At 46.6% G+C, this 12,545-nt stretch overlaps 1 protein-coding gene across 1 annotated transcript; it reads left to right on the top strand.

Moving 5' to 3' along the window:
• The first annotated feature begins 10,250 nt into the window (after positions 1 to 10,250).
• LOC115091640 (olfactory receptor 52Z1-like) lies at positions 10,251 to 11,216 on the top strand. Its single transcript, XM_029601803.1, has one exon. It carries the CDS (start codon positions 10,260 to 10,262, stop codon positions 11,214 to 11,216), a length of 957 nt encoding a protein of 318 aa, XP_029457663.1. The 5' UTR covers positions 10,251 to 10,259.
• The last annotated feature ends 1,329 nt before the right edge of the window (positions 11,217 to 12,545 follow it).

Raw genomic sequence — 12,545 nt, 5'->3', positions numbered from 1 at the left:
CTTATGTATCAACATAGAGATTTTATATTCACTGGGAGCCGGTGCAATGCCTTCAAAACTGGAGTGATCAGCTGAAAGTGAGAAGTGCCTGTAATTGTGCTACAGATTTTTGCAAAGTCTGAAGCGCTTTCAGCATGGATGCAGACAGACCAATCAATAAAGTATGACAGTACTCAATGGTAGATAAAAGTAGTGCCGGGATATCTGAAGAAGAGGTTTAAGTTTCCGCAATGTTCTGATTTTATAGAATGGCGATTTAATGACAACTTCCAACTGTGGCTTCGTATACAGCTCCAAGATTTCTAACCTCCAGAGTAATCTTCCAATATTAAAAGTTGAAGAAGGGTCAACCAAAGGTACACGGTTTAAAAGAATGATCTCGGTCTTATCAAGATTTAATAAAACTCTCTGGTGAGCTAACCATGATCTAATAGAGCTAATACATAACAACAACAACTCTTGAGTGTACATCCTCCACACACCACCCTAGAAGATACTCCGAGCTTCACAAGCAGGGTGCAAAGGGGGGGGGGGGGGAGGCAAATAAATATTAAAACGGGTGGCCGATGAGGCTGGACCCTGTGGGACACCTGTGGCAATGGCATGCCAACTTGAATGAGCAGTGGAGATTGAAATACGTTGAACTCTGTTAGAAAGAGAGGAAGCAAAACCAGTCCAGCACACATCCTGAGATACCCATGGGCGGTAATCGATGTAAAGTGTCGAATGCTGTTCAAATGCCCCATTGAGGCAATTTTCTGACAGCAGATTAACACAGGGAAAGGTGCATGATGGACATCCCTTTGAAAACTGCCCAAGAAATTTGATTTTGATTCCCTTCACCTGTATTTCATGGCTTGCATTGTTTTCTTTCTTTTTCTTCCTTGCTTTTTCGGCTGGATTTGTTGATGTCCTTCAGCAGGGGCTCAAGGTCTCAGAGGGCCCGCAGAAGGCGCAGTAGCTGCAGGAATGTACCGGCTGGCGAGGTAACTCATGGTGGCTGAGGATTTCTAAATAAAGCAGTGGCCTTTGAGTTAAGCTCATGACAAATTCATCGTCCATAGGCTTGCGGGCCGGGGCTGTGGGGGAGTGGTAGGAGAAAAGGGGGTCACAGTTGCTCATGTTATTACTTCCTGCAGGCCTAAACCACAGTGGGATGGGACACTTATATCCTTAGGCTTTCCATTTCCTGAATGCTGATATATCGGAGAATAGGCATTCCTTAGTTTTGCCCTAGCGTTAATTGTGCTCCAGTTCTGCACCGGCACTTGAAACAGGAGGACATTTTCTTTTTTAAAAAAAACAACCTGTTGTTTTTAAACTCCATCCAAAACTAGAGCCAAATTTGGATACAGCCCCCTCTTCCCCCCTCCCCTCGTGGTTATAGTTGATATACATCCAGCCCAGTTGTTGAGGCAGAAGCGTCCCTGTTTCTCTTGCTTTCAAGAACATCCTTGCCGGCTTTTGGGGATTGGTTGCTCATTATTCCGCTTTGCTGACCGAAGGAACTCCTGTTCTCACCTTTTCACTCGCAGCCCTTGGCTGCTTCCAGTAGCGCTAGTGAAGCACAGCTTAAACGCTGGGACCCATTAATCTGGCGCCTATGCAGTCCCAGTCGTGCTTCACATCAATGAAAGGAAGAGAACTATTGGGTGAAAGAGTCGCAGCTCCTTTTAGCAGCCATCAGATCACCCCCCCCCCTCTCGCTTTCTTCCTCTTTTATAGTCAAAGCCTGTGGGCCATGCTGTCTCTGCTCCTTCCCGTCTCTCTCCGGTAGACTTCCTGAGGAGATCCAGTGGGTTTGCACCATCACTCCAATAGGAAAGGAAATGGAGAATCTGTGCTGGTCTGTCAACGAAGAGTTGACGTCAAGGCTAAGTTTCAGTCGTAATGCCCGAGCTGCTTGTTGCAATCAGGTTAAATAAGAGAAGTGCCCTTGGAGAGTTTCTTGAGAATTAAATGTAGGACCCCTATAAAAGTTTGCAGAAAGGCTGTGCATTTAGAGAAGGAGACAGGAACATATCATCTATACCAGCGCACCCCCATGTGAGGCTGCTACAATGGTTGCTTCCTATAGACAGAGGCCCCTAGAGGAGTTTTTTTCAGTTTCCTTTTTCTTGGAGAAATCCTAGGCCCTTCTCAGTGGGAGCAGGCTCTGTGCATATTTAAGATTTTCTGAGTGATTTTACCTTTTGAGGTTAGAGAAGATTCTTTCCTTTGGATCTTCACTTGAAAGGACATTTTTCCACCCTTCCTTTCTCCTGTTTGGTTTGGGAATTTATTTCCCATGTAATTCACCAGCCTGAGAGCGTTAGTGTCCACACGGCAATAATCTGGGTGAAAGTGAGGATACTTATCCAGGTACCAGAGGAAGCAGGAGAGAGTAAAAGTGGCACCCCACAAAGTGCTTACTCACACCCCATACCCATCCGGTATACCCCAGAGAATCAAGAAGGTACCCAACCAGTACGACAGAGAAACAGAGAAGTGGGAGCGAAGCCTCAGCATTACTCAGAGTCCTGATCGTCCTTAAATTCCAGTTGGAAAGCTGGTGGAGGACCTCATTTTCAAAGAAGGGAGTGCCCTAGTAACAAAGAGGAGGAATCACGCAGATTGAAGTATTTATCAAAGGAAAAGTGTATTCTGAGCCTGATCCATTTTATGTCACAGATTCTTTATGTAGGGACACCAGTCAGGGGTCCCGCTGCTTCTTTTCAATGCATGCACTCGGTGATTGACATGTGGACAGGCCGATGCAATAAAAAGCGCGGAAAGCGGGCGATGAAAAGTCAGCGCCCGCTTTCCTAACACGCGCATGGCACCCACAAGGGGGCGCCCGGAAATACCCAAATTAGGGGGTCTCGCTAGCAAGGAGGCACTAGGGTCTCTTGCTCGACCTTAGCGCCTCCTTGCTAACGCAACCCCGCCGCAGCAGCCGGTTATGAAGACCGATGCTGAGTTTATCAGTGAGTTTATCGACGAGTTTACTGGCGTCGGTCTTCATAACTCGGCGGTCTGCCGAGGGTTTTTTTTTAAATTTTATTTAAGAAAAGAAGAACAGAAAAACAGTTTTTTCTGCTTTTCTGTACTTAAGAACATAAGAACATAAGAAATTGCCATGCTGGGTCAGACCAAGGGTCCATCAAGCCCAGCATCCTGTTTCCAACAGAGGCCAAAACCAGGCCATAAGAACCTGGCAATTACCCAAACACTAAGAAGATCCCATGCTACTGATGCAATTAATAGCAGTGGCTATTCCCTAAGCAAACTTGATTAATAGCCATTAATGGACTTCTCCTCCAAGAACTTATCCAAAGCTTTTTTGAACCCAGCTACACTAACTGCACTAACCACATCCTCTGGCAACAAATTCCAGAGCTTTATTGTGCATTGAGTGAGAAAGAATTTTCTCCGATTAGTCTTAAATGTGCTACTTGCTAATTCATGGTCCTTCTATTATCCGAAAGAGTAAATAACAGATTCACATTTACCTGTTCTAGACCTCTCATGATCTTATTTATTTATTTATTGTTTTTGTTATACCGAGTTTCATGATAGGCATCACATTAACCCGGTTTACAAATAACAAGGAGTGTAAAGCATAACGTAACGTAAAAAAACAATATTTTCAATAAGAACCTTGAACTTTAAATACAGTGAATCAGAAAAAGGGAGAGGGAAAGTTACAAAAAACAAGGAAAATAAACTTGGGATGGAAGGGGAGAAATTGAACAGCACAATATTTACATTTCAGCCTATTGATACATTAGAATAGCAAGTGAAAAAAATAAGACTATGAAACGGTACATAGGTAATCAAATGAATAAATATGACACAGTTGTGAATGGTAATAGTATGATAAATATTCAGCAGGAATTAGTGAGAGAGGGTTTGAGGTTGGTTGGTTAAAGACCTCTATCATATCCCCCCTTCAGCCGTCTTTTCTCCAAGCTGAAAAGTCCTAACCTCTTTAGCCTTTCCTCATAGGGGAGCTGTTCCATACCCTTTATCATTTTGGTTGCCCTTCTCTGTACCTTCTCCATCGCAACTATATCTTTTTTTGAGATGCGGTGACCAGAATTGTACACAGTATTCAAGGTGTGGTCTCACCATGGAGTGATATAGAGGCATTATTACATTTTCCGTTTTATTAACCATTCCCTTCCTAATAATTCCTAACATTCTCTTTGCTTTTTTGACTGCTGCAGTAAACTGAGCCGATAATTTTAAAGTATTATCCACAATGATGCCTAGGTCTTTTTCCTGGGTGGTAGCTCTTAATATGGAACCTAACATCGTGCAACTACAGCAAGGGTTATTTTTCCCTATATGCATCACCTTGCACTTGTCCACATTAAATTTCATCTGCTATTTGGATGCCCAATCTTCCAGTCTTGCTGTTACAGTTTTGGCTGCAGTGCAACCGCCTCACCACCAGGGGTCCCTCTAGTGCTGGCTTTCCTGAGAGGCCCAGTCCATCTCCTCTGTCCACTCTATGTTCTGGGTGTGCCCTTATAACCCTGCCTGACAGTTGCCTCGGTGCTTCGGCATCGAGCTCACCTGGGCTCCCTGCTCTAGCCTTGCGCGGCCTTCGGGCCTGCTTCCTCGCTTTTCTTACCTGGCCTACGGGCCTTCTGACCTGCCTGCTCTGCTTACGGTGTGTGGCCTACGGGCCTTCTGTGTATGTGTGGCCTACGGGCCTTCTGACCTGCCTGCTCTGCTTACGGTGTGTGGCCTACGGGCCTTCTGACCTGCCTGCTCTGCTTACGGTGTGTGGCCTACGGGCCTTCTGTGTGTGTGTGTGTGGCCTACGGGCCTTCTGACCTGCCTTGCCCTGACTACGGTGTGTGGCCTACGGGCCTTCCGTGTGTATGTGTGGCCTACGGGCCTTCTGACCTGCCTGCTCTGCTTTCGGTGTGTGGCCTACGGGCCTTCTGTGTGTGTGTGTGTGGCCTACGGGACTTCTGTGTGTGTGTGGCCTACAGGCCTTCTCTGCCTTGCCTTGCTTACTGTGTGTGGCCTACGGGCCTTCTGTGTGTGTGTGGCCTACGGGCCTTCTGACCTGCCTTGCCCTGACCCAGCCTGAACCCAGACACTGCTACTTGCCGCCTGCCCTGACCCAGCCTAGACCCAGACACTGCTACTTGCCGCCTGCCCTGACCCAGCCTGAACCCAGACACTGCTACTTGCCGCCTGCCCTGACCCAGCCTGAACCGAGACACTGCTACTTGCTGCCTGCCCTGACCCAGCCTGGAACCAGACACTGTTTCTAGCCATTCCTGTCTCTCTCCACCTGGAGCCACCCTGCTGGGTGGTGTTCACGACTCCTGACCGGAGCCCAAGCGTAACACTTGCAAGGTCCTCCTGTAATATATCACAGTCCGCTTGTGATTTAACTACTCTGAATTATTTTGTATCATCCGCAAATTTGATAACCTCACTTGTCGTATTCCTTTCCAGATCATTTATATATATATATATATATATATATATATATTGAAAAGCACCAGTCCAAGTACAGATCCCTGAGGCACTCCACTGTTTACCCTTTTCCACTGAGAAAATTGACCATTTAATCCTACTCTCTGTTTCCTGTCTTTTAACCAGTTAGTAATCCACGAAAGGACATCGCCTTCTATCCCATGACTTTTTAGTTTTCGTAGAAGCCTCTCATGAGGGACTTTGTCAAACGCCTTCTGAAAATCCAAATACACTACATCTACCAGTTCACCTTTATCCACATGTTTATTAACCTCTTCAAAAAAATGAAGCAGATTTGTTAGGCAAGACTTCCCTTGGGTACATCCATGTTGACTTTGTTCCATTAAATCATGTCTTTCTATATGCTCTACGATTTTATCTTGAGAATAGTTTCCACTATTTTTGCCGGCATTGAAGTCAGGCTCACTGGTCTATAGTTTCCCAGATCGCCCCTGGAGCCTTTTTTAAATATTGGGGTTACATTGTCCACCCTCCAGTCTTCAGGTACAATGGATGATTTTAATGATAGGTTACAAATTTTAATTAATAGATCAGAATTTTAATTTTTGAGTTCCTTCAATACCCTAGGATGCATACCATCTGGTCCAGGTGATTTGCTACACTTTAGTTTGTCAATCTGGCCTACTACATCTTCCAGGTTCACAGTGATTTTGTTCAGTTCATCTGACTCATCACCCATGAAAACATCTCCGGAACTGGTATCTCCCCAACATCCTCAATAGTAAACAGGGAAGCAAAGAATTCATTTAGTCTTTCTGCAATGGCCTTATCTTCCCTAAGAGCCCCTTTAACCCCTCGGTCCTCTAATAGTCCAACCGACTCCCTCACAGGTTTCTTGCTTCGGATATATTTAAAAAAGTTTTTATTATGAGTTTTTGCCTCTATGGCCAAATTCATTTCAAATTCTCTCTTCACCTGTTTTATCAGTGTTTTATACTTAAGTTGACAATGCGTATGTTTTATCCTATTTTCTTCAGATGGATCCATCTTCCAATTTTTGAAGGATTGTTTTTGGCTAAAATAGCCTCTTTCACCTCACCTTTTAACCATGACGGTAATCGTTTTGCCTTCTTTCCACCTTTCTTAATGCGTGGAATACATATGGACTGCGCCTCTAGGATTGTATTTTTAAACAATGTCCATGCCTGTTGAACAATTTTAATCTTTGCAGTTGCTCCTTTCAGTTTTTTTCTAACTATTTTCCTCATTTTATCAAAGTTTCCCTTTTGAAAGTTTAGTGTTAGAGCTGCAGATTTACTTATTGTCCCCCTTCCAGTTATTAGTTTAAATTTGATCATGTTATGATCACTGTTGCCAAGTGGCCCCACCACCGTTACCTCTCTCACCAAATCCTGCGTTCCCCTAAGAATTAAATCTAAAATAGCTCCCTCTCTTATTATATCCAGGAACTTTATTAGCAAGTCCTGATGTTACTTCTTTTACCTGCGCTCAGCTATTAATGCCTGCTCCATACACCTTTTTTTGTATGCGGAATGAATGAGTAATAGCCTCATTCACATGCATTTGCGTCTGAGTGTGGGTTATACAGTGCGCGTGGCTGAGTGCACTGTATTGCATCGGCCCCTTAATGCTTTGGTCTCTGGAAGATATCCCCACTCCTTCTTCCAAGGAAGAATCCACTGTTTGGGGCTTTAAGAGAGTGGATTGCGACTGTGCATGTAACTTAGCCCCTATATCTTACAAAATATTAACTTTGATCCAAAAGGCATTGAATAATGAGGCTCCACAGTGTGGGAGTTCACTCTTAAAAATGTATAGGCCACACAGGATTCTTCACTCAGTGGGTAATGCTTTCCAGACATTTCAGCTGTCCGCCAAGTTCATCTCAGGGACTCTGGTTAAAAGTTATTTGCCATAGCAGGGTCTACCTTGTAGAACAGTTTGCCAACTTCGTAAGAAAGTTATTGATTTAAAAACCTCCAAGATAGGCTTGAAGATCTGTCTTTTTATAAGATCTTTCGGTGATTATTAGCCATAATGTTCAGGCTCAATAGCTTTTGCCTTTTTTATTATTTAATTTCTATTTAACTATATCTTAATTTTGTTTTTAGTTATGTCTGTTTCATCTTTTTGACCTTTATGTAGTTATGTTTTTTGTTCTGTGTCCCGTCTGCGCTCGGCCCGCGCCCGGGCCTGCTCACCTCACTGGCTCCTCCACGGATCCCGGGTCATCCTCCCCTGCAACAGCAGCGAGCACAGCTAGGCCTCGGCGTCCCGCGGCGGCAGCAGTCGCCGGGCCTTCCACCTCCAGCCAGGCCTCACAGCGGGGCTCAGCGACCTCCGTGGCGTCGGTCCCTCCCCTAGGCCCGCGCGTGCGCGGACCGCCCGGTGGTGGATCCCATCTCCGCTGCGTGCCCTGATTGAGCCTAGTATAAGGGGATGTCCCTGCCATCACTTCCTTGCCTTGGCAATCGGGTCGATCACGCTGTGATATCAAGTTTGCCTCTGCGTTTCCAGTCTTTGTTCCAGTCTCATTCCAGTCCTGTTCTAGTCTCTTTCCAGTCCTGTTCCAGTGTCCTTCTGTTCCAGTGTCCTTCTGTTCCAGTGTCCTTCTGTTCCTGCATCCTAACATAAGAACATAAGAACATAAGAAAATGCCATACTGGGTCAGACCAAGGGTCCATCAAGCCCAGCATCCTGTTTCCAACAGTGGCCAATCCAGGCCATAAGAACCTGGCAAGTGTCTCCCCAGGTAGTACCTCTCGGACTGTCTTCTCGGTACTGACTTCTGCGTGTCTTGACTACGATTGATTGCTGCCTGGATTTGACCTTTGCCTGTTTCCTCGACCACGTCTGCATGCTGCCTAGATCTGACCTCTGCCTGAACTCTGACCACGTCTGCACACTGCCTGGAACCGACCTCTGCCTGACCACTGACCACGTCTAACCGCTGCCTGGAACCTGACCTCTGCTTGCCTGACCACCCACGGACTGATCACTGGAACCTGACCTTTGCTTTGGCAGACTACCCACTGACTGACCACTGGTATTGACCCCTGCTTTGGCTGACTACTCTATCTTGATTCTGGTTCTGATTCTTGCCATACATTCCAAGACACTCTTTTGGCCTTCTCTGGCACCCCAGGCTCATAGGCTGAACACCGACTACGCACCCTTGATCGTGGTGGGCACACCCCTGAACTTTCTCTCAAGGAGATCCTGCGAGGCCCACCTAAGACCAGGCGGCCCGGGTAACCAAGGGCTCAACCCAAGGGAACCCCGGGTTGCTAGTGGCAAAGCTCCAGCTAGCCTCTCTCTCCTCTTATGCTCCGCCTCCTGGTGGCAGGCGCTCTCTGGGTCCGACCAAGGAGCCTACCAATCCTGCACTAGGCCAAGGGTCCACCTCCCGGCACAATGTTTTTGTTTTTATGAATGTTCATGTTGTGAGCAACTTAGAACTTCAGATAACGCGGTAACTAAATGTTTTAAAAAATGATTAAATGTATCGTTTGCGACTGACCCTGTAAATTTTAAATCTGATATAAATAAATAAAGTATTCTCTGGGTAAAGTGCTACATGCACATCATGGACTAGTTGGATGCAGTGCTAAGTACAAACTATGGCCTGGATTTATCAAAATGCGGTAAGTACCGCATGCGATAGCAAAAGGGGTGTGTTTTATGCTAATATAGCATTTATCTAATTACCTGTGCAAAGAGCTAAGTTAGTGCAAATTGAGAGAGAGAGAGAGAGAGAGAGAGAGAGAGAGAGAGAGAGAGAGAGAGACTGGCCATAATGTCATGGCCCATAGGTGGGTATTTGTATCCCTATGGTAGGCCCACCTAGTAACTTGAGGTGGGGATTAGGTATGAGTGTAGGGGGTTAGGGGCCACTTTGACATTCTACGTGACACCTACGAACAGAACAGTGATCTCTTGTGAAGATTTGATGGCCTTCGGAGTGAGGAAACTCACTCCAAGATGAGATTTGGGCAATGCTCTCTCAACCTAGCTTGATGTTACCCAGGTAGAGAGTCCATCAAGCTAGGTTGAGAGAACCTTGCCCAAATCTCATCTTGGAGTGAGTTTCCTCACTCCAAAGGTCTTCAAATCTTCATGAGACCACTGTTCTGTTCGTAGGTGTCACGTAGAATATCAAAGTGGCCCCTAACCCCCTACACTCTTACCTAAACCCCACCTCGAGTTACTAGGTGGGCCTACCATAGGGATACAAATACCCACCTATGGGCCATGCCATTATGGCTAGTCTCTCTCTCTCTCTCTCTCTCTCTCTCTCTCTCTCTCTCTCTCTCTCTCTCTCTCTCTCTCTCTCTCACTCACTCCTGCTCCTGAAATAGGCTTGACAGGGCAATGAAACCTTAGAACATAATTCAAAGAGGTGTAGTTAAAATCAGCATTATAGCTCTTCACAGACAGGCTAACCCAGCCCTAACTCCTCCTGAATTTGCATTGCACCATACAATATGGTGCAATCACATGCATTAACAGGGCTTTTCCATGCAAAAACACCTTATTGCATTTTGATAAATGACCCCCTTAGTTTCCCTTATGGGTAGGAAAAGGCCCACAAAAGTTTATATGGCAACATTTAATAGAAGACCTTATCCCACTGAACTACTCAGTCATAAGATTTTGGTTACATTTTTATTTGTACACCCCAGACACAGAGATTTGGCCTTTCAGTGAATGGACAGTCACAATTATTACTAATTTTTTCTCTCTTTCCAGGCACAGAAAGCTTTTCCTGAACGGGAGCTGAGATCTCATATCCCATCATGTTGACCGTCAACTCCACCAGCTCGCACCCTTCCTTCTTCCTGCTAATTGGGATCCCTGGGCTGGAGGCTGCTCACATTGCCATTTCTATACCTCTCTGCGTTATGTATCTCATCGCCCTTCTCGGAAACAGCACTGTGATATTTATTATAATAAGGGAGCACAGCCTCCATGAGCCCATGTACATTTTTCTGTCCATGCTGGCGGCCACCGACCTCATCCTGTGCTCCTGCACAGTGCCCAGGGCACTGGCCTTATACTGGTTCCATATCAGGGAGGTCTCCTTTGGGGGCTGTCTAACCCAGGTATTCTTCATTCACTTTAGTTTTGTTCTGGAGTCGGCCATTTTGTTGGCCATGGCTTTTGATCGTTATTTTGCCATTTGCAATCCTCTGAAGTATGGAACCATACTAACCAATTCAGTGATCAGAAATATTGGGGTGTTAGGGACCATAAGAAGTCTTTGTGCTGTGACCCCCTATGTCTATCTTCTGAAGAGGTTATCGTACTGTGGCGCCAATGTTATCCCTCACACATTCTGCAAGCACATGGGTGTGGCAAGAGTGGCCTGCACAGACATAACCATCAACATCATATACGGCCTGACTGTGGCGCTGTTGACAACAGGGTTTGATTTTATATTCATTGTTGTGTCCTATGTCCTGATTCTCCGGGCTGTCCTGCGTCTCCCTTCTGATGCTCGTCTCAAAGCGTTCAGCACCTGCGCCTCCCACGTGTGTGTTATACTCCTGTTTTACATCCCTGCTTTCTTCTCCTGCCTCGCACACAGGTTTGGCCAGAAGACCCTCCCAGTCCATATCCCTGTTCTGTTGGCCAACCTCTACGTTGTCTTCCCACCTATGTTAAATCCCATCATATATGGTGTGAAAACTAAAGAGATCCGCCAAAGGGTTATCCGAGTCTTCTCTCCAAAAGCCTTGATTTCTGGGCACTGAAGTTGCCTTAGAACCTGGCAGTGGAGAAGTACAAGATGATGTCCTTCAAAGGAGAAACCTGAGTTAAATCAGAAACCACTGCCATATGAAGAATTAGGAGAACTTATTGGATGTCATTGATCAAAGATTTCCAGGCAATGAGTTTTAGATTGGTCCCTGGGTGCACTGCCCTGAACAAGATAATTCTCAGAATTTCAATGCTGTTGTCCCCATAATGCTGACCAAGGAAAGCTCAGCATGAGGATTGAAAATGACTTGAGGTGAGGAGCGAGCAGCAGCAATGCAAGCGTTCCCTCATCCTCTCCCATGACACCCGACAGTGCACGCTTCCTCCGCCCTCCCCTCATGCACATTCTTGGATATCCTGCGTTCCTGATCTGCGGTGATGGGCATCAGACTGCCCTCTGGCATTGCCCGCAAGGTCTGAGCTGGCCATTTATTTTTTGAATAGCCCGGGCATTGCTTTAACTGCACACAAAAAATGAAGTAGCACAGAGCGCTCAGACTGAAAGCACCTGTAGGCTTTCCACCTGCTATTTCTTCTGGGCGGCAAGGGATGGGAATAAAATGGTGCCTGGGCTTTTGAAATCCTATGCCTGGGTGCTATTTTCCTCCCTTCACAAAAATCCCCTCTCCCTCCCCTCCCCATAAAATTTTAAGCGGGCAGAGGAGGGCAATGTTCGGAGAGGATGCATTTTCACCCCACCTTCATTTATTTACATTTTAGCCTGCCTCTCCAGGAGCTCATGCCGTGTCTCTCTTTGTTGGTAGTGAATGATCGTTCTGCTTACAGCACAGCATGCGATGTGTCCTCATTGTGTAAAGCAGCAGCTTTGACATCTATTTGCAATAAAAGAAACACAAGCTTTACCCCCCTCTATTGTGTGTCACAGAACTTCATTCAGCGTTCAGGGGAACGAACCCCTGCGACGTCGGCTTTCTTTTCCTGCTTTCAGATGGGGGCACCGCAGAGTGAGGTCCAGCGGAAGAAAGCTGGCGTGGCAGGCTGCTTGTGGCCCCGGTTAGGCTGCTTGTGGCCCCGGTTAGGCTGCTTGTGGGCCCCGGTTAGGCTGCTTGTGGCCCCGGTTAGGCTGCTTGTGGGCCCCGGTTAGGCTGCTTGTGGCCCCGGTTAGGCAGCTTGTGGGCCCCGGTTAGGCTGCTTGTGGGCCCCGGTTAGGCTGCTTGTGGGCCCGGTTAGGCAGCTTGTGGGCCCCGGTTAGGCTGCTTGTGGCCCCGGTTAGGCTGCTTGTGGGCCCCGGTTAGGCAGCTTGTGGGCCCCGGTTAGGCTGCTTGTGGGCCCCAGTTAGGCTGCTTGTGGCCCCGGTTAGG

Source organism: Rhinatrema bivittatum, chromosome 5, assembly GCF_901001135.1.
Source record: "Rhinatrema bivittatum chromosome 5, aRhiBiv1.1, whole genome shotgun sequence".
In the NCBI taxonomy this organism is placed as follows: Eukaryota; Metazoa; Chordata; class Amphibia; order Gymnophiona; family Rhinatrematidae; genus Rhinatrema; species Rhinatrema bivittatum.
This window is presented reverse-complemented; position numbering and strand designations above follow the sequence as displayed.